The sequence below is a fragment of the Drosophila tropicalis genome, unplaced genomic scaffold (assembly GCF_018151085.1).
Source record: "Drosophila tropicalis isolate 14030-0801.00 unplaced genomic scaffold, ASM1815108v1 contig_593, whole genome shotgun sequence".
NCBI lineage: Eukaryota > Metazoa > Arthropoda > Insecta > Diptera > Drosophilidae > Drosophila > Drosophila tropicalis.
In genome coordinates this window covers 12523237-12551156 of record NW_027173070.1, presented here as the reverse complement: position 1 = coordinate 12551156, position 27920 = coordinate 12523237, and the positions used below count along the sequence as shown (strand labels likewise).

Genomic DNA, 27920 nt, shown 5'->3' with positions numbered 1-27920 from the left:
TCCCGCTCTTTGCGCTTGCGTGGGATTCAATTTCAACCGTTTTGCCGTTGGTTGAATGTGGACCTCTCAGTTTTTGTTTTGTAGCTGCTCGAATCAGTTGCTCTTCGAGTTCAGTTCGAGTTGGATAACAACACAGCAAATACATCCGTACATACATACATACATAGATATATCTTGTCCGGCTTGGGGCCCCTCTGGCTGTGCTGGCTAGTAGTGCTTCTAGTTTGTTTATTGCTCCCTCGAAATCAAATGTCAAACAAATAAATTTATTAAAAAGATTTTTTCAAAGGCTAACAAAAGTGAAAAAATTAGTTGAACTTCTCCGCGGTTTTGGCTGAGTGAAATATCTAAAACCAACTGCGTAAGATAACAGAGATAAGGTTTCAAAACAAGAAAACGCGTGTGCAAAAATACAAAATTCTACAAAAAAATATTGAAAATTTTTTAACCACAATATGCAGCAAGAAAATTAAATACAGAAATATACATAAAAACATATGTAAATATATTTGTTTATTTATGTGGCCCCTTCGTATACATGTGTGCGATTGTGTGTGTGTGTGTGAGAGTGTGTTGATGTGAGTGCGGCAACCGAAAACAGCTGTTAAAGCAGCAGCAGCAGCAACAATACAAAACAACAGCAACAACAACAAGATTTCAATTTGGTGTATTTTTTGCATATATTTTTTTTTTTTTTTGGGTTAACGCCAACAAAAAATTAACTTATTCTTTGGGTAGAAGAACCAGATTTCTATTCTAGTTGTCACCTTTACACACATTATATAGGTAAGTTCCATCATAGTCTAGTGCACACTGTACCTGTTACACTCACATACATATGCTGATAAGAGACACAAATGAAAACCTGAAATGTCTGAAACCTCAGTTTGGCAATTATTTTTGACATTTTTCCAAGCAACACTCTAAATAAATTTTGGCATTGTCAAAGGACAAAAGAATTTTTGGTTTTGCACCTCTTTTCATTTCACTCGCTTTCCTTAACCATTCTTTTATTTGGCCGGGTTTCATTTATAACTAACCAAGTTAGTAAAACTCTTCAACTTTGAGTGTGAGTGTTCGTGTTTTTTGTTGCATGTTGGTGTGTGTGTGTGTGTGTGTGTGTGTCCGGGGATAACAGTAACAGGAACAGGAAGCTTGATGCATACACAACACGCATGTAATATAAATGCAACAACAACATCAAAAACAAAACAAACGAAAGTCCCCGCTGCGTTGTGGGAAAAATCAATAAAAACGCACGCGACTAGCGGCTAGTGCTCCCACAATCACAAAAACTCCCATCACGCCCCCCCAACTGACCCCCCACGAATCCACCTTTGTAGTTTCCTTTCAACTGTCACAGGATATTTAAGGTTTATCCCCTGAATCTCATTTATCTGATTTGTAATGAGACTCATTAAGTTAGTTAGGTGAACAAGTGCAGCAGCAGGAGTCACTCAACCCGTCGATTTTTCTCTCGTCCCCTCACCCACCTAAGTTCTAGCACGAGTCATTGTCATTGAAACACAAAAAAAGGGAAAAATCAGCAACAAAGTACACTTTTTTGACAGTTTTTCTTTTCGATTTTCATCAACAAAAACAAAGATTCGAAGCACTTGAGGGAGGAAGAGAAGGAGAGAAAGGCTTGACGCAGGCGCAAAGCTTTCTCCTACTCTCTCTCTCTCTCTCCATTTATACATCTATCTAGTTTAACTGAAAACAACAATGATAAAGCTTCCTTTTGGTTTATGTTGTTGGTATTATTACTATTGTTGTTGTTGTTGTTGCTTCACAATGGACCAACCATTGTTATTCTTTTTTCCGTTTTGGGCACAACGAAATTTGTGTCGCTTGTATGTATCCTATGCACCTACCAACCTCCTTCTACTGCTCCTGCCTTCCCAGACTCTTAGTTTGTTGTGTTCCTCCTCCTCTGACAGTTTCTCTAGCTGCTAATGGGCAAAATTGCAGCGCTTAAAAACAAAAAATGCACAAAAAATACAAAACGAGTTTGGGATTTTTCAACCATCCAAAGAACTTAGTCGATGCAATTCAACTTTTTGGCATTAATCCGCCAGTCTGGCAATTGGGTGGGGTTTGGGTTGGGTGCAGCAGGCGTGGCATAGAAACATGTGGAGCGCACTTGAATTGCAATTGACAGTTTGTTCAAGTTTGGCAAAATAGTGAAAGTTGCCAACGACAACACTTTGATGACATATGTACAATGATAAATATGAGAAAATCCCTAAATTCAGGAAAAATTTGTACAAGGAGTTTAGATTTGATTAACTTTTCAAACGATTAGTCAACCTTTGAAACCAAATGGCCTGACAAAAAGTTTAAAAATAAGTTTAGAACAACAAATATATCAATTTGACTTCATAAGGTATAAAAACTGGCAGTTCACAACGTCAACTGCAACTTGGAAACCGTTTTTAGGCTTCAAAAGCAGCAGCCAAGTTAATAAAGTCTTAGGACAATTATTAATTTTGTTTAAATCTCACCCTATAACACTTTTTAGGACTTGTTTGTAATACTTTTAAAAGTAACTTTAAAAATTTCTAAAAATATGTTAAAGAATTCACTCGATTATCACTTCTCACCCTCTTAACGTTAAAGCAGTGTCCCTCAAAAGCGGAATACCTTCGTATAATACTATATTTTGTTCCATCTTACTCGACTTGACTTTTTGTTTTCACTTTGTATATACTTTTTAACAGAATATATAACATGAAACGACTTATAAGCTACCCTGTAAACTTTATGACACTTTGAAGTCATTGGGGAAAAGGGTTTCTAATATACATAGACAGATTTATGGTGACTAGGAATATGGCTGAGTGAATTTGTCTTTGCTTAGTTCTAGTTATGTCTATACTTGTCGCTATAACAATCTTTATTCATAGTACACCAAGTAACCTATTTCCATTAAAGGGTATTTATAAGTCGTGTCTGTTAACATAGATTTGAAATTTTTTCATTCATTTCTCTCAAGTGGGTCACATTGAAATAATATTCTTGTACTAATATCTAGAGCGGATGTGTTTATCATAGAAAAAGGCGGTTGTTCATGCACTTTGCAAACTTCTTAGAGATGCACATACAAAGTGATAGTGCATAAGAAGAAGGTGGCTTAGAAAATGCAAGAAAAAATAAGCACTAAAATACAAATAAGTAAGAATATTTTAAAAACACAAACCTTCCAATCTAAGGTAAATTCCTTGACTTTTGAGTCTTTAACTGAAGAAAAGTAAACATTAACGTTTCCGCATTCCGCAACAATGGATCTGTTCTTTTTCACCTGAATGACATTGTTAACTTGATTGTTCTTACATCTTTTTTTTCCTCTCGGCTAATTAATCTGGGTATGTTTTTATTGGCCAATGCCAATATCTATCTTGCATCTCTCTCACTCACTGTTTGTATATGATGTTTTCTCAATGTTTATCGCCTTGGTAAAGTGCAATGAACTCCCTCTCAATCACCACCCACTCCCTATGCAATGCAATCATCTGGGGTATTAAGTGCAAAATGTATTTAATCGTTTCTCATGTTTCCCTCTCAACTGGAGATAGAGAGTTAGTAGAAAGCTGCAAGGGATGGGTTTGATATAAAAGGGGGTTACAAACTAGCTTGTTCATGCAAATTGTACCAAAGGGGGCAACTAGTTGGTACCTGTCTATATACACGTACGTACGTGTTAGGTAGAAAAACTATTTTCCCTTTTCATTTTCTACCATTTAACAAGAGTAAACTCTGAAACACCATCAAGAGCATTGGGGAATGGTGTGGGTGAAATGAAGTGGATTTACTGATGCCAGTTAAAGCTTTAAGACACATTCCTGTCCTGTGCCTTTGGTCTGTATTTCGCTTCTCTTTTTGTATTATTCATAATTTTCCTCCACCCAACAATTGTAGCACCCACAAAAGTCAATTAGCTGCTTTCTACGCCTGCAACTCCCTTCTCCACATCTATTTGAAAGGGGGGGCTGAGGTTTCGCATTATCTTTGTTGGTCATGCAATGTGTGGCCATGCCGTTAAGTCAACTTCTGAGCTTCAGTAGTGCAGCAGCAGCGGCAACAGAAGTTGCTGCCTGTCAGTCAGGGGAAAATCTGCTTTAAATTTTTAATCGCCTGAAATGTTTGTGTTATCGCATGGACCAACCTTTTGTGCAGTTTGCAGCTTCATTTTCTCTCGTGCCAGAGGCAAATCCATTTTACATTACATACAAAAATACCTACAATATAAGCACATGTTCTACACATACATATGCAGATACATATATACATATTATATATATATTTATTTAATTACATTAATCGCCCCATCGCATGGTTTACACATGCATTTGGTAGTTGTAATTATGTAGTTTCATGTGACCCCAAAAGTTGAACACGATAAAAGCTGAGTTTACCCCACGAAACTTATGTTTTTGAAAATATCCTTAATGGTTACGTGAAATAATACAAGGCACAAGGACATGAAGAAGAGAAGACTTGTGATTCCAGTAAATGAAAATATAAACAAAACTTTGGTATATATCTTTATTTTAGTTATTTAGCCATAATAGCAAATACTTACTTCCGGTCCCATTTAGCCAAACTTCTTAAGCAACTCTTGTTAAAAAAATAGCATTTTGTTGAGTGTGTTTCACATATAATACAAATATTTGATGGTGTGAGAGAGGGAAGCTGCCTTGAGAGCTTAAGTTTTTTACTTCCTTCCGCATAATGATCTAATAGATCAAGTGCAAAATCATTTGACAAAATATTAATTGTACAGGGTGACCACCACCAGAGGACCAGTTCGAGTTGGTTTTACTTAAAATCTGACGTCAATCAATGTGTCTGTGTGTGTGTGTGAGAGACGGTGAAAGGCGTAAGACAAGTAAAAAAAATAACACATGATTGAAATGAAACAGCTTAAAACCAGCTGCTATCTGTTAAGGCCCCAAACCCGGCTAAAAACAGACAAACAGACAGACAGAGAGAGAGAGAGAGATGTGGGTCTAGTTCCTCATAGATGGTAAGGTTAAAACCAGCAATGACCGGCAACAACGTCACGTTCTGGTTTACTCGTAAAAAGTATCATACACACACACACATTCTCTTTCATTCTAATCAAAAAAAATGTTAACGAATCCAAATTGTTTATTATTGCATTAATTCATTAAATTGAACTCGTGGTCTATATTTATTATTTGTCTGTCCAAATCAAACAGATTCACAGATTAGCTTTATATACGTATGTACATAAGTGTAGTGTAAAAAAAGGTTTTTTCACCGCTAATTTATTTATAATTATTGCTGCCCTTGCCCTGAACTCATGGTTGACGCCTCAAACTTGTTTTATTTTTTTTTTCCAGCAGATAAGCCTAATTCTAATTTAATTTAGTGATTTATTACATGAAATGGAACTTTGTATTTGGTTTGGTTTTTTGTTTTGTTTTCTAACTCTAAAGTCCCTGAATTTGCTGCAGATGATGCGTTTTGTTTGGTTTGTTGCATATTCATGAGTACGATTAATGTGTATTATTTGACTAGTATATACAATGGCTGACTAACACGATATTAATACATATTTATAAATAAATGTGTGCATTACATAACCGGTTTTGTGCGCCAAGCCAACTAGTTTGTAATATACACACTTTGGGCCATTGAAAATTATAGGCGAAATATGTGAGTTTTGGAATTATGACGACCTTTAATTGTTGGGCCAAAAAAGAAGTAAGTGCATCATTGAGACGACTTCACAATACTCTTCTCGACCACGAAATCTCGTGTTTACACATCATAATTAACTATATAACAGAGTGACGAATCAAGCTCTTAATTTTGGTAGGGAAAATCAGCCTTTAGGGGGAAACGTCGAGCCTAGATTCTCGTTTTTTGGGGGAAGTACATTTCCCTCGATACTCTGCCAATGGTTTGACGTACATAGTTCTCTGACCTCAACGCAATTTCTATTTGTTTTTTTTTCTGTTGTTTTGCGATTTCTCAACACACAGGTTAATGGTTAATGAGAATAGCTATCGAATAGTGAAATCAAATGGTTAACTCTCTTTCTCTTACTCATTCCCATCTCTTTCGTTGCAATACTTTCTTAACGGAACTGTGACACGAAATGGCTAGCAGCAAATGATGGTTAAGATTATGATAATGGCTCATTCAAAATGTCAGACCGAGAATGACATAGCGAGGTGGGCATGATGAAATAAGTTAATAGTTAAGCAAAAAAAAAACTCAAATGCGTTACACTTTAAGCCCACAAATTGAACGGTAAATGTGAGTCAGAGTCTTTTTTATTTAAGTTAAGATTGCCACCCACCTTTGCTCACTGTTGATTCAAGCGTGAAGTGTAAATTATGTTAATTGGAAAGGCATTTATGGCATAATTGCACACGCGCCTCAACATACACCACACACACACAGAGAGAGAGAGAGAAGACACTCATTAAATAACCGTTATAAATGAAAGTAAAAACCGCTTCAAGAACTCCCTCAAAATCAATCACTTGAAAAGTGAAATCAAGACATATTAATTTTGTTTTTACAGGTGACTCAACTTAATTTAAGAGTCGCCCACACGATATCAACAACAAAAAAAAACAAAAAACAAAAAATGCTTTCCAATTTTTGCAAGTGTTAAGTCAATTGATGAAAACCAGGCTTATTGGCTTCATTTAATTTTAAATGAAAAATACTAAATATGCGATAAGAAACATTTGCGAACTTTGTTGCCCACGTAAGAGTAAAAACAAAAAAACAATTGGACCAATCGATTTTCTCTTATCCTCTAAAAAACTAGCCAAGAACTGAACATTATCCACACGCCCAAGTGTACAAAGAAGAAACGAAGTGAAATAAATTATTTCGTAGTTGAAGAAAAGATGGGAAAAACAATTTAACAATGAACTTTAGACAGATAGAATAAGAATCCGTTAAAAGTTCAAATGCCTTTGGGCTACGAGTTAACAAACCCCTCGAGCAGCAGCCAAGTCATAAAACGATGATGCGATGTGCCCAATGGCAATGGCAATGGCAATGACTATGGCCTTATGGTATAGAAAAAGAATATATATGTACATACGTATGAGTATAAAGTACTTTAGGATATTCGCACCCAGACAGAGAAATTAGCAACGCATGTCATGGCAATTCGTTAGCGGGACAAATTAAATATAAATAAATACATATAAAAATGAAAATGTACTTACATACATACATTATAAGATAGAGAGATAGACAAGTGCGTTTAAAGCCACTGGCATGATATTTAATTTTGACTTTTGTCTAACACAATTTATTTTTCTTCACTTTGAAACTGAGACTGAGGCCACTGACTTGGCTCAAACCAGTTGTCATTGCCTTTGCACAGCTGTTGTGAAGTTTGCTCTGGTTTCAATCAGTAAATACCCAAAGAGACATGTATTCAATACAAACATAAGAAACATTTGTGAACATGTGTATGTGCGTATGTGTGTTTGGGATAAAAGAAGCTTTCTAGATATAATTTCTTAATTAATGTGGAAAAATATATCACCAAACTTTATAAAGAAACACTTTATTCCAAAATTGTTCTCTCAACAAAAAGTTCCATCTTAATTTTAGTTACTGATTTAAGATAAGTTTCATTTTATAGGCAATAATATCAATTTCTTTCATAAGATTATTGTTATTTATTATTTCTTTCATTGTTATTACTGTTAGAGCTGTATGAATACATTCAAAACTTCGGTTACTCTGAGTGCTTATTAAAAAGTAGGTACTCATACTCAAATACTCGTGCATCTACTTCAATGAATTTTTAAAAATTTAAAAGAAAACGAAACCGAAGGAATGAATGTTTGGATCATTTGATAACTTAGAACACTTCAAATATACAGGTTTTTCAACACTCTTTCATCGCCAAATGAATTCTATATTTTATTCATTTGGCAACTTAGTGTGCTTTGAATACTTATTCAAGACACCAGGAGACACTTTTATAGAAAATTTGTTAAAGATTAGGACTTCAAATGGGCAAAGACTGGGTTTAAGTAGAATGACTATGTTTGACTAGTTTAGTTTGGTATTCTAGTCTCAAATGTTGGATTTGAATACATTCAAACAGTTGATAACTTAGGAAAATATGTTTCGTATTCTACCGAATTACGCTAATATACTACATTAGGCAAGTGTACAGGATGGGATAGGGTATTCGAAAATCGCTTTCCTTCTCTCTTTCCGGTTTTAATTTTGATCAGAAGTTGATCTTCTTGGGTTTTAGATAAAAAATGTGGGTTTTTTTTTTTAATAGTATTATCTCTAAGTGCTTAAAAATTGCATTTCTGCCCTATAAAATATACATTAATGATGGTATCAGTCAAGAATTTGGTAGCACACAATAAGTATACAAACCTCGTTATGGATGCATGTGGACTGCGATCTGCTTTCTGTAGAGAAGTTTAAATTACTTTTAATATTTTTATATAAGTCATAGGTAACCGAAATGGGAGCAAGATTCTCATATGTATATGTAACAAACAGTGATTACATTTTGGAAACAGAAATTAGTAAGCAAAAAAAAAAATGTTCAAACTGTTTGCTTGGAACTGATAAGGTATCGATGTTGATACGATGTACGGATAAATATTTAATATTATCTCTAAAAATAATATGTGTATTTTACTAGCATACGGACACTTGCCACTGATTGTCACTGTTCACAAAAAAATGTTGTCTAATATGGTCCAATATAGATATGGAGGGGAAAAAAAAACAGTAATAAACTGGAGGTAGTACATAGAATCTATACCTCATTAAGTTGTGAGTCACATAGACTCCCACAATTGCAGACATGGGCGTGTTCATAGTCAGAGTTAACTTGCTGGGAAATCAACCACCAATCCAAGTGAAAAGGCGCCTCAATTCCAACGCTGCAGGAGACGCATTTGCATGTTGAAAACTGAATTGTAAAATATTTCAGTGAGTCATTCAAATGGACTTACATACAGCGTCCATCCTTGTCATGGTAGCCGTCTTGGGGCGCTTCTTTCACATTTCATTCCCCCCCACTACCCACACCACTCACTTCCATTCAACACCAATTTGGTGAAGAACTCCGCAGCGTTGCGTTAATTAAAGCGACAAATTTGTTCCTCCAATATGTTGGGTAGGGTCTGGCGACCTCCCCAACCGAGCTCCCCCCACCCACTTCTTGTCTACTGTCGACAGTTTTACTCTGAAATTGTTTTGTTGTAATGCTTTCTTAAATTTTTTATAGCGTGTTTTTCCAAACAGATGCGTGTTGAAGTGGAAAACGATCGACAAACGCTGCTTGGGGCTTGGTACGCTTAAGAAAAATATTTATTTTATTTTCTTGGTCCCCCCCTTTTTTTTTTTTTGTTTTCCACTTGCAATGCTTTGTAATTAACAGAAAAAGCAAGAGAGAGATAGTAAAAGTAGAGGATTAAGCATCAAGGAGGATAATTAGTATTGACTGTGTGAACAAGTTTAATAAATTAAATGGAAAATTATAAAACATTTTTATTAAAGTTGAGCATTCTCGTTAGTGTCTAGCTGTTTTGCTATTCAAGATGTCGGTGTTCAAATGGACAGACAAACGAATAAACGGACGGACCAAATGTCGTGACTATATAGTTTATAAGGTAGACAAAGATTATTTCTCCTTTTTCATACATTTTGGCGATTTCCATATACCAGTTCACTGACTTTTAAAAGAGGATCATATCAAATGAGCATGTCATCATGATCTTACTGAAATTTGCAGATGGTTTAAATGTATAAGGTGCTTAAAAGTTACAAAATTGTTTGATGAATCTAATACTTCGATCTTTTTGGCCGAACTAACTTATTTTATATGCCGGCAAAGAAGGTTCCTGTTAGGAGGGTGCCACATCCTCCTGATTAAAGCCAATATACCCATTTGGCAAGGGCATACTTATATCTTTATATAGACACACAAGTTTCAATGATATCGCTCGTAGTAGGTTATTACGTGTTATTAGATGTCTACTGTAGCAGTCAGTTCAATTAGTTTGTGCATATGTATGTATGTCTAAGGTTATTCGGATTATTATAGTAATAAAGTTTGGTAAGTCTACCAAATCAATTTGTTAGGTGCATTTGCCCTCGAACTTTTGGTTTTATCGATTTACTGCAAACCAAAGTGAAAGTAACTATGAATAGGTAAAGTGAATTAGCCTAAAATAGTCTTTTTTTTCCTCTCTGATAATGACGTTGCTAAGGGTCAAGCAAATAATCGATTTGTTTTGATTGGATTGAAAGCAAACAAAAGCTTAAAAAAAGAAAACTGATCAAACGAATTGCAATAATTTCTGCAATTACTTTTCCAGTCATTAGCAACTTTCTCTCTCTCTCATGAGACAAGATTCTAGCTAATAGATATCGATTTCCCCTCTAAATCAAACTTGTTTAAACCAATTTGCACATGATAGATAGAAAGCAAACACATTTTATTGGCAAATAACAATATACAGATTGACTACACACACACACACACACAGAAAACAGGGAACACGGAAGCAAAACGATACCATGACGGATGACAAAAAATAAAATGCGAAAACGGACCGACTCACCTTGTTTATTAAATTAATAAATTAAAAGTGGTATCAGAGCCAAACAAACTGGACAAAAGCATTCCATTCATTTGCATAAAAGTATCGAGACACAGAATCAATACATAGAATCGACAGCATCAAGAGACGATGGCAAACTATTTTCCGCATTGGGAAAAAAAGCAAAGCAACGCAAAGCAACTCAAATCAAATTAAATCAATTCAAGTCAAATGTGTAGGGGATGACTTTCTGCTACTCTTTAGCAAGTAAGGGTATATTCTATACCCTGTTCTATTTGTCTACATGATTTCAAACACAAATTGTGCATTAATTAAATTGTACGACACGAGCGTAAGGTGGACTGTGTGATATGTGCGTAAAGATTGAATATCAATAAAAATGGCACTCAAAGTGAATCAGAAAGAAAAAAAAAGCAGAAACGAAATAAAGAGCTTCCCTCTCGCTAATTGGATACAAAATGCGAATCCTCTGGTTTTGACGATGATTAAATACATCGACATTGTATAAAAAATAATCAATATTGTTTAACAATCTGGGCACGCAAATCGCCAGCACGTTGCCATACCAATAGCTATGACGGAATCTTCTTCTGACACACAGCATGAATTACGGGTGGGTGGGTTGGTCTTGGTGGCTGGGATTGGGACCTGGCTGGCGACTTACTAATTACCAAGTGCTAAACATTTTAACGCGCACGCTGCACGTCTCTAATGTTGGTATTAATGTCTCTCTATCCCTATCTATCCTTGGGGGTGCGGTCGTTCCATACATTCAACTAATGTTTGGTTGTTTTTTTTTTTTTGCCATCACGTTTTGGCAGCAAGTGGCAAACACTAAACAAATCAAAAGCGAAACGTGAGTGGATTGGTGGGAGATGGTTTAAAGTCTATAAATACTTGACTTATTCAATATTGAACAAATATCTATATGAAAATGTTGAGTTGAGTGGGTTTAAGGTCAATTGTGGCCTCCTCTTTTTTTAAAATTCATTGTTTTCTCTATGTTTTACCCTTTTCCTTACTTTAACACAGTGCCGGACTAAGGCAGCGCGAGGGCCATTGTGAAAGTTAGACATTATTCCAACATAAAAGTAAAGACATGAATTTTTCAAATACTTCAGAAATCAATTAAAATTGATCGTAATAAAATTAAGATATATTGGATTAGTTTGCTGTTCTTTGGCAGTAGTTTCCCTCTCTTACGTAGATTATAAGTATTAAGTATTAAAATGATATATAACTTTCGAAAATCAATTAAAGTTTGTTTACAGATTCGCAAAGTTAAGAGTTTTTAAGAGCATGGCACTTGGCACTTGGCCCGTAGCATAAGCTAATCCGGCACTGATTTGTCAAATAAAATATTTAAACAACTCATTAAATAACAATGATTTACTAATTGATATAAGCCCCAGCATACATTTTTACTGATTTTTTATTTAATTTGAATTATTGATTGTTGATTTAATTGCAGTTTTTGTGGACAAAACCAACTAGTTCTGGCCAGCTGAATAAGGGAAATTGAAAATTGTGGTAAGAGCCAGAAACTTTTATAATGTTTTCAACTTTTTTTTTGACATTGCAATGCTGGTAACTAGGACGTGAAAGTTTGAACTTTACAAATATTTGTAGTTAGTTTTACATATTTCAAAATAAATGGTGTCAACTTTCGTGACAGTCAGTTAATTAAAACAAGTCAAATGATATACATACATAAATAGATACATGTTTCCGTCAAAAACAAGTCGGAATTATAATTATCTAACTTTTCTTTTCGGTTGGCTAATTTAAATGATGCAAAAAACGACTTTTTGTAGGCATTTGTTGGCTTTTTGGCGTAGAAACAACAACAAAAATAAAACGTTATCTGTTTTAGGCCAACAATATTAACAACATTGTGCGAAGAACTAATAGAACAATAATTAAAAAATGTTCAACCTTATCTAAAACCTTAAAAGACAAAGTTCTAATTGAACTTTAGATAAATTTGTTGTTTTCATTTTTAACTTGCAAAAAATGTGTACAAAGCAGAGAAAATATCAAATATTTTTGGTACAAAGGGTATATTTAGATAATAAAAACTTTTGTTTCTCTAAAAATCATATATGTATACACCTTTTTGATTCAATTAAATAGCATCTCAGGTAATGAACATTATGCGTGGGTATATGAGGTCAGCACTTCATGTACATTCTCTGTTTATATTGAGTGTTTTCTAGTTCTAAAAATTCTCTTTAAAACAAATTTCATTTGAATTCCTTATTTATCAATTACAGTAGCCACGTGCCTCTAGTTTAGAAACAGATTGAAATGTTGATATGAAAACGATATTTATTAAATTCAGTGTTATATAAAAAATACTCCCGAACTTTTATTCGACTCTTCTGCGAAACAATGAAACAAGTGTCTTTTACCAATTGTGGCTAGGTGGCAGGGCTTTTAATGGCAAAAAGATGGGTGAGTTGGGTGGTAAGTGGAACGACAGGTGACAAGGGGGGCGGCAGGGAATAGCGCGTGTCAGGCCACGTGTGTTTTCTTTTATGTCACTTGCTGTTGCCGATGTTGGGACCACTACACAACAAATAAATAATATATACAAGGGTTTATAAATAGAATATGAAAAGCACATGACACTTATGTATAGATAGGTATGTCCTACAGAATTTTTTATCATCGGAGAGGCCAATAAAAACAACTGTAAAAAGGTTAAAGTTAGCTTCGAATGCAATTTAAATTTGATTTCTGAAGAAAAAAGAATTGATATGGGGTGACCTGGAACTGAACTGTCAACCTTGCCCCATTACATACTTAGTGTGTGGGCTTTGTTGCTGTTGACAATGCCATAAATAGATCGAAACTATGCATTATTCACTATGCATTAAGTGCAGAACGAGAGACATCAGCAAAAACCTTCTATCCTCGTTAAGTTTCCATGAATTACACTAGTTACACTTGAGAAACTGCATTATATAGTTGTCTGTCCGACTCGGCACGAAGAAATATTAAATTTAAAGATAATTCGAAAACATAACTTAAGAATATTTATCCGAATAGGCCCAGAAGATAGACTAACAGAATGTCGGCTAATTCTAATCAGATTTTTTAATTTAAAACAAGTATTTGTCTATATTTAATAAACCATTTTTCTGTATAAAGGCCGAAGACAAAGAAGTGGGGAATTAACTTTCTGTAAATGTAAACAATTGTAGCGGGCAAATAGCGGAAATCACGTTTTCACAATACTGACGTTCGAGTGGCTGGCTAATGCCAGGAAGGCACAGGCCTAGTTGGGTGTGGGTTGTGGTGGGGAGGGTAGCGCAAGAGAGACATGCAACGAGTCCAAACCAAAATGCCAAACCAAGTCTGCTTCCGACTGGGTGAAAGGGGTTGGGAATGTTGGCTTGTGGGTGGACCAAGGCAAGGTGTGTGGAGATTTATGACATCGCCGGGGCGCTGGTTTACACATGTTGTTAGCCTTAATTCCTCCCCCCATAGCCGCACCCACTATTCATGGGGTACTTACAAAAACAACAAGAACCAACCAATGCAACGCCAAGGGAAATAAATGAAAAGTCGGCTGCAGTTATTTTTGGTTTTTGCCCCCCTTTTAACGTGACTATTGTGAACGTGATTTTCATTGTCTTTTGTCTCTCTCTATCTCTCTCTTTAACATTCTTATTTTCATTCTTTCTCTTCCAATGTTTGTCGCATGTGTTTCTGGTGTTAATATTTTTATGTTCCATTTCCATGTCTTTGCTTCAGCTACCTGGAAAAATATATACTTACATATACCAAATGCATTTTATTAGAAGATGTTACCTGTTCCGCACCTACAACTCCAAAACACTTTTATTACGTTTCTAACTGTTTGTGATATACAATGCAGAAGAAACTTGAAATCGCTGCCATCTCCGGGCTATAAAATTGATAGTTGTTATTACATGTCCCATAAATATTTATTTACCGCATAATGTCGACAATTTTTTTTTAAAAAAGTTTAAACACATTTCCTTATTGATTTTTTGTTTTCCCTGTCTTCCTACCTACAAATGATGTACAAAGCATCCAAAGCAAAGTTGACCGTGAACGAATAAATAAAATGTTGATGACAATCAAGAAGCCAATTGTCTTTATGAGGAATCGCAGCAATGAAAATTCGCAGTGCATTTGCCAAATCAAAAGAAACCTGTCCACGACTGAGCCAAGCTCCATTTCTAGTTCTAGTTACTTACTGCAAATGCGGCTACTATCTAACGCTCGTTCCCCCTCTCCGTCTCTTTACAATTGAAATTGAAAGCAAAAGTGCAGATATACATGCACCGCAAACTTAAAGAACTTCAAGATTTGGGTAATTGGGAACTCATCTAACAAACTGAAGAAATAATGCTGATTTGTACGTTTCGTTGTTTCACTTTAAACTTCAAATTTTAGACTTCTTTTGTCTATAATTCTGTAAATAATTTATGTCCATGTCAGACATCAGTAGCAGCAGCAGAAGCAACAGCAGACACACTGCCTCTCAGTACGAAGTGGCAAGTTTTTAGATTTCCGCAATTGCAGAAAACTTAAGAGGAAGTCTCAGAAGCAGCTTCATCGAAAACTTTCAGAGTTTGTTTCCCTTAGTTTTTATTTTTTGTTTTTTTTTTTCTTCTGTGGCAAAGCAATTTCAATTTGTGTCAAAATAAAACAAACAAGTAAAGAGATTTTCATCTCTATATATACGTTCATTTCCTGTAAATACTCCAAGAACTACATTTTGATCTGGTTGCTATAGTTTTTGTTTTTTTTTTTTGATTGGGGTTACTTGGTTGGGATTGTCTTAAAATATACAGGAAATAAGACTTGATTTCAAATTCAAGTAGACACTTGCATAAACTAGCAAAGGAAAAGCTTTTTATATTCTGTTTATTTTAGGTATTGAGTGATCTTTGTTAAATATTTGATAAGAAATTGAACTTTAGTGTTTAATTAGTGCGAACTTGTTTAAATAGTTACACAAAAGAATATCTTTTGCCATTCCCCCTCCCTTCTAAGGGTAGAAAAAGATCAAAGTGTTAATTTGCCAAATATGTGACCAATTAAATGGGAGAGGGGAGAGACAGTAAAACATTTATATGAGTAATGAAATCGGATTGAAGTTCAAACTTAAGTGAAATACCAAACTCACAAGAATCAACACAAAACGAGGAGAAAGAAATATAGTGTGAGATATGTATATATTTTTAGATTCAAGAAATATGAAGAGGATGTGTGGGTGTGTATGCCTGTGCGTCGGTGTGAGCATGTGTGGGGATATGTTTTAAATTGGTCTCGCTTGCACAGATGTTGCAATATGCAAACAAGCGGAACAGCAGTCACCACTGCCAGAACAAGGTGGCAGCTGACAGTGAAAAAGCATATAGAAGAGAACAACGCGAAGGCAGGAATAGTGAGATTGTGCCTTGCACTCTTTAAGCCCAGGGGCGTAGCGAGGGGGTGGCCAAATGGGCAGCTGTGTCAACCTTAAGATTTCTACTGAACACAAAATCGATGGAAGTGATTTCGTATGAATACCCCGGAACAGAGTGTTAATGCACACCATCCGAATATTAAAAGAAATCTAGTTTTTCTTAAGACAACTCACTTTGAAGATTCCAATTGCCTGGTTGGATTCAAAAGCGAAGTATTGCTATGATATACAATAGTTTTGGGTCGTTTGTGAGTGAGTGAACAAAATCGAACAAATTACTCACTCTCTGACTCACTTGTTCATTGACTTACTAGTTGAAATTTATTCATACTGCAAGCTAAATTAACGTATCCTTCTAACAAGCCTTTAAGAACTGAACAGGGACGAAAAAAGAACTAATTAGGGACCTCAAAAAAGAATTAATTTGTCTTTATTGTAATAACTGAGACTGAATAAGTGAGTCAGAAAGCTATGTCAACAAGTAAGTCAGTAAGTACAGTTGACAAGTGCGCCATTGAAACATAGGGAAATGAGTCGGTGAACTGGTTCATCAAAAAGAGTTATTTGGGCCAAGACTTGTTTAAGGTTAGAAAATCCCAAAATCTTGGAACTCTAGTAACTAAAAGGTAACTTTTTCTTCTTCTGATATCAAAACATTTTGTTGGCCTAACCCTAGACAACTGCAACGATAGAAAGGTCATGTGGCAACAGCAAGTAAAGACTTCAGTGCGTGGAAGAGTCACGCCTCAAGACCCACCAGAGACTGCTTGTTATTTTTAAAAACTTGATAAAGCTTTTCATTTTAACCCCTAGGTTTATGACTCTTGAATGTTTGTCGAAAAATAATTCTAAAAAATCAAAAAACAATGAGGTCTAAAAAAAAGTAGAGGTCTTTTATTATAAGGTTCTCACTTGTAGAGCCCCGTTCCCATAGATGGCTACGCCCATGTCTAAAAATTTTGAGTTATAGTCATAGACAGCGTCTCCGAATTGCAAGAAACAGGCAACAAACTAAGAAAACTACCACGCTGATAAAAAAAAAAAAAAATTTTCATTCGGTCTATGTAAATAGAAGCATTTGGAAAAGCATTTGCATAAATACGATATATAGTATACATAGTTGGTAACTGTCGTTGTGGGGGTGTGTGTGTGTGTGTGTGTGTGTGTGTGTGTGTTGGTGTGATACTTAATTTCCACTTGCTTGTGGTTTTTCACCAACGATACGAATATGACTAAACCGCAGGCAAGTGAAAAATGATAGCAGTAACTTTGAAAATTGAAATTAAACTCAAGTCTAAAATATTTTGTGGCATTCTGAGTAAACTTCCAAGTAATTGTAATTTATTATGTACATGGTATAAATCAATTTCATTTATTGATTTTTCAATATATTTTTCCAAAAGAAAAGTAAGTCGTTGGGATATGATATGAGAGAGATATATGTATATATAAGCTTATTTATTACTTCTAACCAAAATTTGTAAAGGGTTAGAAGAAAAAAAGTTGAAAAACTTTTGACTTCTTTCTACCATTTGTTGTTATGTGTTTGTGGATTTGGGTCAAGCCTTAATTACCAATCTAATACTTTCTTGGCAGCCTTGAACGTTTCACTTCGTTTTGCCAACAAGGATAACGAAACAGCAGAGGCAGCTGCTGTCAGCATCCTGTCGTGTCAATATACTTGAGTGTCCTTTTATTTCAACTGCTAATGATAGATCACAAGTAGAGAGTCTAAAGCAGAAGAAGACAGACAAATTTTGCTAATAAAGTTGAATCAGACAAAATGTTGATTTGTCTCCCCTCTCACTTTGCATCTTTAGCTCTCTCGAAGCACTTTAAGCAAATTGAAATGCTTGTGATGCAATTGAAGCATCGTGGCAAGAGCATCAAACTGCAACAATCAACCAAAGATATCAAAGTGAAGCCAAATGGCGCAAGTCCAATTCGAGATAATTCAGTTTTCAGTTGCTTGCACAATACTAATTACTGTTGCCCAGCTTTTGTTGTTACTCAATTGCAATTGTTTATGTATTATTTAAGTACATATGTCTATACGCAACACGAAATACATTTATACATATGTACATATACAGGGGAAAGGGGATGGGAAAGCGCCAGAAATTAAATTCATAATCAGTGCATATTTCCTTTTCGTGCTAAGCTTGCCATGAATTTGGTTCCCTTTTTTTTTTTGTCCCCCCCTGTTTTGGTTTTGTTATTTAGAGTTCAGCGAAATGCATTAAATAAGCCAACAGAGCGCATTAAATGCAACAGAATCACTCAAATGTTACTTCTGCAGGTGTATGCTCATAAGGTAAAAAGTTAATTAGAAAAAGAGCATACAGAAATCAAATCACCTTGTCCTGATTAGTTTTGGTTTCTCCCACCCAAGTTGGGTTAGAAAGTGTTGTAGTTCACTTTTGTCTTCCTAGAACGTTGCTATTGCATTATGGCATGATTAATAGATATAAAATATATGCTATTTAAGTGAAACCTTATAAATATATATACCTATATACATATATCTACCCATAATCCAAGTATTTTTGTTATGTAAATTTTATTCAACTATGAGTCCTCAGGCTCACTATCTCTCCAGATATCTGTGTTTCCAATTTTTTAACAAAGATAGTTACAAACCTTTTCAAAGACGGTATCAATCTTCAAACAAGAAAATTGTTTATATATTAAGTCTAACTAACTTAGTTTATATGGTCAAAATCACCTTTCGCCATATTCAGTTTGACAGGTTATATCTATAAACTTATATTCTTTCTCTATATTCAAAAAAGTTGTTGAGGCATTAAAAAAAGATTCTCTGTGAATTTCTATAGTTTTGTTTTGCAAATTATACAAAAATATTCACTTTAAAAACATTTTTTTTTTTTTCAGTATAACAAGTTTTTTATGAAATACTGTTTAAATTATGGCACACTTGAAATTTTTAGCTTCCTCATTCCAAATTCCAAGCGCGAGCGCAAAAATGAATGAAAATTTGGAAACTCCGATAATTTTTGCACAATTTGCTAATTCAATTTTAATTGGTTTTCTACCTTTGGACCCTTTTTTTTTGATTATCCTTTATCAAATCTTTGCTGGCCACTTCCTTGGTCACCAGATGGGCCAGAGGAAACGACAGCGAAGAGAAGTGTGTGTAGAGTTTCTCATGTTGTTGGTTCATTTCATATGCAAAGCGGCAAACAAATTAAATATTTATTTATTTAACGAAACACATGTGAAGCAAATAGACAAGGGAAAGACAAAAACTGAAGAATAATAAACATAAATGAATCATTATCATTCGCAGCACGTTTTGCCAAATCACGTTTTAGTCTATACACCAGCCGACAGTCAGACAAGCGAAATAAATACAAATACATACACAAACATAAGTATATATATATTTATGTATATTTAATCTAACTTATCGAAATGTTTACCATTTATTTTTAGATTTAGATATGCGATTTTTACTTTGGCATTCAATAGTTTTGCTTTTAAATGCTTCTAGCCTGTGCAGAAAAAGTGAATTGAATGAGGAAGTAATTTAAAAGTATTTACCTCTAAGTACTTATGTATTTAATTATCTATATAAATTTACTTATTTGACTTAGAAAGACGACTTCAAAATTATATTTTTAATGTTTTTATGTTATTATTTATTCAAGTTGAAAGTGACAACAACAAACTACTAGAAACTACTACTACTAGAAATTATTATTTATTAAGCATATAGATTTAGCAACCCAATAGATTTCAGTCTTGTACATTGGATTTAAATCATTTGGATATGAAATAAAAACAAACAAAAGAACAAAACAACCAAGAAACAATATTAACTAAAAATAGAGACACCTGTAGATCTGTAAGTGAATGAAAAGCTTTAACGTTTGCTGCTATAGTAAACAAAGAAATATATCAAAAAAAAAAAAAAAAAAATATATATATATAAAAGAGAGAGAGCGAGAGACACAGAGAACAAATTAAAGTATATTGTATATGTATATATATTAAGAATATGCTATTTTAGAGGCATACTTATGGTGGGAAGTGTGGGGAAATACTTTATTGTATTGGCGATTTGCCAAAATGAATAAAACAGTTGGGCGAAAATATAAACAAAGAAAAGTGCAATAACGACAACAATCACACCTATGTACATATGTGTATTTATAAATGTATATTATACTAACACACACACATATGTATGTACATACATATAACCACAACAATAAACAAATCAATTTGCCACGATTGGAATGAAAAATATTCCGAATAATACATTTTTACCAAAATTCCTAAATGTTATTTTGCCTGAAAATATATATTCGCATATTTGTGCATTCAATGGGTTTTATTTCTAAATTTTTGCTCCCTACATGAAAAACATGGTATTACCATTAAATAACTGTAATTAACTAGCTTCCCATGTCTATCCTAAGTATAAAGGGCCTAAGGTTAGCATGAAGTCTTAGCTGTAAATATTAATATCACAACCCAAATGTGTTTATTTGAGCACATAGCAAAAGAAATATAAAAAGGTTAACGACTTAGGTAATCATAGTTTTAAGTATTGGTAACAAAAATGCAATAATATAAGACTAAGACTGAGCCAATACCAATACCCAATTGAAAATACTAAAATTTCGATATCTAAGAACAATATTCCCTTCTAAATACCATCTTCCCTTGCCCCACCACAATTTTGAGCGAGACCTGCCCCTGCCAATTGAGGCACTTTCTTTGATTTGCCATGACCATGGACAAATTCAGGATTCGGATAATAATATTTCAAAATTTTAGGATTTTTCCACCTTTTTTTAATTCTGAATTTTCGAAGAAGTCGTGCAATTTCCATAAAGACTTATACCTTTATCGAAAATAACCAAAATTACGGAGACGAAAATTCAGATTTTCCATTTAATTCTATCATCCACTTTAAGTCTTCTTCTTAACTGTTTTTAAATATACTTTTCCTTTTTTTACGAAACACTAAGAGGGAAATTTTTGACAAAATCCCAAATATTAAACCTTAAAGTCAAATTTCGAAATCTAAGAACTGTAAGCTTCCTCCGAAGTTACTTTCGATCCCCTCTCCACTTAAAACTCTTTTATTAAACTGTATTGAGATACAATTTTTGTTTTCTTGTAAAACATTCATCTGATTTTGCTTTTAAAAACATGGAAGAATAAAGTAAACCTTGTTTTTGGCACCACAAGTTAACATAAATTTTAAAAGTTGAGAAACTGCACAACAAATATCCTACATACTTCTGCATATTCAACTATCTTGCCAAATATACATTCAGTTGACCACTTTTTATTTCAATTTGAAGCCAAATACAAAATATTTTACTAACATTCTGATTGCGAACCAACAAAAGGACGATGAACATTGTTTTCAATATCAAAAGCCAAACCAAAAAAAAAAAAATAAGAAAATGTACAAAATGAATAAATGTATATGTATGTGGTATGTGTATGTGTGTATACCTCCTTGCATGTGTAGCAAAGTAAATATGAATTCATGCCATTTTTCACTTTTATTCAGATACATACATACATACATATTCACAGACTGCGAGGGTCATTATCCTAAACAGGCAACACGGGTTGCTGTTTATTTTTGTTGTTGCCTTTTTTTTTTCATTTTTTTGGCACAGCTTGTTTTTGTCTCCGTTAAATGGTTTGGTTGGCAATGTGGCAGAGCTGGCCAAGCTGGTCAGTTGCCCTTGTCCAAGCCATTCCACATGCCAACAACCGAATGTTGAAATAAAATGCATCGATGCATACAAAATTTGCAATGTGCCGCCCAGTTGAATATAAGTATTATGGTCAAAAAGCGAAAATATGCTATAGATAAAGTTACTTCTTGATTATTCATTTTGCTATGCTAAATCAGTTTGCTAGGTTTAATAAAGAGTTCATTTCAGTTTTCGTTTTGGTAAAAGATTCTAAAGTAGGTACGTCGTCGAGTCGACTTTGGTATACCCTGTCAAGTGAAGTGTCAAGTGTGTCAAGTAGAAAATCAACTTAAAATTCATAAGCAGCACTTGTAGTTTCTAAGATTTCGATGTTCTTACAAAATTTCTTATCTCTGACATATTGGATAAAGTACAACTTATATATATAAGTCACTTAAGGCCTAAAATGCCTTCTTCTGTCTCTTACACACAATGCTTTAACATGGCATTTGCTGAACTTGACCTAGACAACTTTAATCTAACTTTTAGTAATATTTTAGAAGTTAATTGTAAATATATTTAACATCCACATATTCCACCGTGTGCCAAAGAACTGCGCACTATTGATAAGAAATTTACTTATCAATGTTTTAAGTTTGAAATACAGCAAAAATAAAAATGGTTATAAATGATCAAATATGGCTGGCAGCCACTTAACGCGGCTGATAAGTGAAATCAAAAAATTCACCCGTCTATTACTATTTTGTATCATTTCAGTTAGTACTTTTTCGACTTTGGGCCAGAGTAAATGCCGCATTGTGATTAGACAGACAAAAAAAGAAAGACACACATCGAGTTACACAGCCATGTACTTCCGGGAACAGCTTTTGTTAGCCTGCATTGTGTTGTTATTGGGTGGCTTGCCCCATTTAACATCCACCACTACCACAACCACTTTGGTAGCAGCCATGTCGATTGCCAATCAGGATTTGGAGCGTTTTTTTCGGCCGGCTAATGCCACCCATACATTTGCCAGCATTGATGATCGCATGGCTTCGGATATCTACAACTATGCCTTTCTCAATTGGTCGTATGTGGATCATGATAATATATTTCAGACTGTGGATTTCCCACAGGAGCAAGCACGTTACGGTGAGGGTCGTGTCCTGAATGTAACCGGTCGATTGGTGCACATTAGCACGGCGGATGATGCTGCCGATGATTATGCTTGCACTCCGTTTATACACGGCACACTGGGCTCTTCGTTGCCAGAGAAGGGTGTGACCTGGATTGCGCTGGTACGCCGTGGTCGCTGCACTTTCGAGGATAAGGTTAAACATGTCTATCAGCACAATGCCGTCGGAGTTATCATCTACAATGACAAACAGGTGATGCAGCTGGAGAAGATGCAAATTAAGGTCAAAACACGTATGTGTCTTAGTATATCCATGCTAAATCATATCAAACCATGATTAAATTGTTTATTTTTCCCACAGGCAACATTGCAGCAGTGATAACATACCAGAATATTGGACAGGAATTGGCCAATACGGTGGACAAAGGCTATAATGTGACCATTTGGATTACCGAAGGACGTCGCGGTGTCAGAACTGTTAGCAGTTTAAATCGGTAAGTAAACGTTCAATTCTTTTGAATTTCGCGCCCAGATAACGAGCTTTTAAGGCAAGCTTTAAGCTCTTTTTCTACAAACACACTGCTTTATCGACACTTGTAAAGCAGTGTGCTCTGTACACTGTACATAAAGCAGTTTACTTATATCAATTGGCACTTTAGTCATGCCGTGGTATCATGGGGACGTAGCTCAGTGGTAGAGCGCTCGCTTCGCATGTGAGAAGTCCCGGGTTCAAACCCCGGCGTCTCCACTTGATAGTGTTTGGAATTTGTAGTTCCTTTTTTTTTCTTTCAAATTATTTTAATGAAGTTTAAAGCATTATTCAATATTTACTATTTTTTCATTTGTTTGTGGAAATCAATTAAAATAGTAATAGTAAAAATAACTCAGATTTCAAGTTCTTTAAGCTATCGTTTCGGCAGTTTTAGTCTTACAATTAGAAGAACTAACAAAAAAACTGGACTCATCTAGAATATAAAGGATTGAAACAATATTTGGTTTAATTATTGAATTTTTCATCTCTTTTTATATTTTTAGAACCTCTGTGTTATTTGTATCGATCTCATTCATTGTTCTGATGATTATTTCGTTGGTTTGGCTTATTTTCTACTATATACAAAGATTCCGCTATATGCAGGCCAAAGACCAACAATCGGTAAGACTAAAACACTTTTAATTCTAAAACTTTCAATTACTAAACGGTTTTTTTATTTTTTGTAGCGCAATCTCTGCTCTGTTACGAAAAAAGGCTATAATGAAAATTCCAACGAAAACGGGTAAAATGAGTGACGAAAAAGACTTGGACAGCGACTGCTGTGCCATTTGTATTGAAGCCTATAAACCATCTGATATCATACGAATTTTGCCCTGCAAGTGAGTAAAGTTTTAATGTTTGTACTTAACTATCAAAATTTAACTGAATTTGTATACTTTTTAATTGCAGGCACGAATTCCACAAGAACTGCATCGATCCATGGCTTATTGAGCATCGCACTTGTCCAATGTGTAAATTGGATGTGTTAAAATTCTATGGATATGTGGTGGGTGATCAAATCTATCAAACACCAAGTCCGCAGCATAATGCGCCAGTTGCATTGGCAACTGCAGCTAGTCCCCCACAGCAACAACAACAACAATTTCAGGCTTTATCGGCTTCCGATGAGGATGTGCCAGTTATTGTAGTGGCCCTGCCGCAGGCCAGCAACAACATCAGTAGTCTTAGTGCCAGCAATTATCATCATCAACTGCGTAGTCGTAGTCCTAGTAGTAGTAACCCACAGCAGCAACCCCAGCTCCAACTCCAACTCCAATTGCAGACGCCCCTTATAACACAAAATCCACAAATGATTGGGGGACAGTTTCCGAGTCAGAGCCATGAGCAACCCCAACCTCAGCGTGGAAGGCGGAACTCGGCTCCTGCCACAATGCCCCATGCAATCATTTGTACTGCCAGTCATCAGGTGACTGATGTTTAAGTTAACTAATACATCTCGCCCAAAAGAAAACAAAACCTAGATCTACATTTGTACTTAAAGAATGCTGATAAGAAGACTTCAATTTTAGTTTCTAAACAATACAAACAAACAAACAAACCAACCAACCCACGCACATTGAAAATTACCGCTAGAAGTTCAACTTGATAACGGAAGTATCCCTAAAGCGCATAGAGTTCTAAGTTATATATACATACATATATCTAAATCTAATTTCATAAGTGTACCAATTGTCGATAAAAACATAAAAGAAACTCAAAAAAACAAGAAAAGAAATACTTAAGAATAATACAATAACTATAATTTAACTTAACTACATATGCTAAATATATACATATATATATTATTACATATGTATATGTATGTTTACGATAAACGATAAACTGTATTGCCTAGCCAAGTAGCTGTAATGTTGAATGCAAACAATTTGTAGCAAAATCCAGCGCCTATTTTGCTAGTCAAGGGCAAAATGAGAAATTACATGCTCTCCCCATCTCACACCCGAACACACTCCTCATGCAAAATATGCAATCACATGCAGCACACATTATGCATAAATGTTTAAACAATATTTCATTACGAAGGTGCCAAAGTATTTGCTTTTAGTTGTTCAAATTGAATAAATCTATAATTAGCTATTTTACATAGTTTTTTTTTTCTTCATTTAATTATAAATATTTTTCAATGGTTTTCATTTTTGTTTATTGTTTGCGAAATATGTGTACATTTGATTCGATTTAATTTATAAGAGAGAAATTTTATGAAATGTTTAGAGAATCCTTTTGCAGTACATGAGAGTTTTGTTTCCAAAAGTCTTCAAAATGTATGTATGTACCAGGCAGTGGAAAGCATTTTGGATTTCATTAACAACATAAATTCTATATCACCATTAACAGGCGAGTCGAACTAGTCATGTACAACCGTCTGTCGGCATAACACCTTGATCTCTGACACTATTAAGCCTAGGGAACTTAAATTTGATATGTAGGCTTGTGTAATTTGCACTCTTAGCAAGTTTATTTCAAATTTTTGCAACGCCCTCTGAATAAAAACGATTTTCTTCCCATATACTTTAACTGTCCCAATTAAAGTTGGTACAATGATTAAATATTGCCATATCTAGCAATTCACAAAATTTCCTTAAAATTGGACTAAAAATAGTTAAGTTATGCGTATAAACTTATATTCATAGGCAGGTCTTAAGGGCGGAATTGGCCGTTTGTCAGTGGCGGCGCTAGAGTGCTCGTGGTTTGTAGGAGTAAGCGAGTTAGCACATGTTTGTATGCAACATAATTCAAATCATTGCTCTTTAAATCGGTAACTTAAGGTAATTTATATTATTCTGAGTATCAAATTAAGACCTTTTAATTTTTAGAAAACTGTGAACTCTTAGAACATGCAAGAGCTACTTGTAAAAGGATTAAGTTTAACCTCTGTTTAACCCCTTCACTCGCTGTAGATTCAAATATGATTTCGTTCCACTTTTAGTTTGTTTTTATAAGTTCAACACAAATTAAACTCTTTAGTTGCCATTGCCGTTCCAAAGTATTTACATCTTTGCCTGCATTACAGCATCGTTAAATTGCTATAAGCATTCATATTCGTATGATTTCAACTCCCTGGCTAAACTCGAAAGTAAATGTGGACTCAAGCATATTTAAGAATATAAGAAATAAATTACTTGAATTTAAAAGTGTTTTTTGTTGCTTGTTTTGCTTCTCCCTCATATGCTTAGAAGTAAAGGAAGTTTGGTTTGCTTGATTGATTTACCAAACACTACAGTTTCCCATGCTTGAAAAGAACCATTCTGTAAATCGATTTTCAATTTGGTAAACGCCCATTTCCTTGTATCTTTCGCATTTAAATTGAATCGAAAAGGTGTCTGTCTATGTCTTCATTTTGTATTCGATTGCAGTTTCTGGGTAGCGAGGAAAGTATTTTGGAGTATGAACCGGAACGTGTTGTAGTGCCAGCAAATGCAAATGCAAATGCGGCCTCAAATGTTATACTGGCGCCCACAAATGGAGGCACCGCCACTGCTAGTGCTACGGCTGCTGGACCGTCACGCCCCAGCGCCTTAGCGGAGTTGATTCGCAGTCGGGATTTCGTAATAGATTTTCCACGCGTTTTTGTTCTCGACAGCGGCAGCGTGGTAGGCGCTAGGGAAATTCTTTTCCCCACTCGTCTGCCAGAGCGATCGCAGAGTTCTTTGTCGTTGCGACAGGCCAGGGATTGGATGTGCCAGATGAGTAATAAGCTAGAGGAACAACAAGGACTGAGACGTTTACGCAAAGATGAAATGCAACAGGTAAGATAAGTGGGAAAACCTTTCCCCTTCATTGGCGAAACATTGTTAACCTGATTTCTTATTTAGCAACTCCTAAGTGCTCGTGACTCGGCGCGTCATCGTCGTTCGCGCTCGGCAGATGGTCGTTATAGCACTGGATGTTTTGGTGGACGTCAACGCCAGGCATCTATACAGGCACAGGAAGAGAAGCAGGTGCCATGCGAGGCAACAACAGCAACTCAACAATTTCAAGAGGTTAATCAATTGCGTCGCTCCAGTTCTTCGCATGCCCTGCAGCAATTAACAGATGCCTCCTATGCCCAATCACGTCAAAGGCAAACAGAGACTTTTGATTTTGCTCGCACCCGACGTCGTTTTATGCGACGAGAAAGCGATGAGATATCCTTGCGTGCCCTGCCCAGAAGAGCGGGCCGCAGCCGCTTTGGAGCTGCTGGAATGGCTCCTGAGACTGTCAATGCCGGAGACAGGGATCACATTACCATTCAAGTAAACGGCGAGGGTGTTGATCTCAATGAATAAACGAATGAATATGAAGGAGTGAAGGGGTGCTTGTAAAATATTATTTATCTATACAAAATAAAACAGTTTATGATCAATACATCTAGCTAGACCTATCTTTGACAGTTCACCCTAAAATACAATCAGGCAATGCCCCCTGACCTCTAAGCGAATGTTAATAGGAATTTGCACGTGCCTTGGCATCGGTTTACAATTTTCGGTTTTTTTTCTTTCCTTTTTCTTACCCAGCT

The 27920-nt window shown here is 35.2% G+C and overlaps 1 protein-coding gene and 1 non-coding gene across 2 annotated transcripts; both read left to right on the top strand.

Moving 5' to 3' along the window:
• The first annotated feature begins 89 nt into the window (after window positions 1-89).
• gol (goliath) lies at window positions 90-27771 on the top strand. The gene is given in 10 exon segments (XM_068290984.1): window positions 90-786; window positions 12079-12137; window positions 22515-23165; window positions 23234-23366; window positions 23908-24025; window positions 24091-24111; window positions 24113-24243; window positions 24314-24410; window positions 26779-27171; window positions 27238-27771. Coding segments are annotated over 8 exon segments (1908 nt in total). The 5' UTR covers window positions 90-786; window positions 12079-12137; window positions 22515-22603; the 3' UTR covers window positions 27691-27771.
• Window positions 23549-23620, top strand: TRNAA-CGC (transfer RNA alanine (anticodon CGC)). Its single transcript has one exon. It is a non-coding gene; the product is annotated as a tRNA-Ala (tRNA).
• Window positions 27772-27920: the final 149 nt, after the last annotated feature.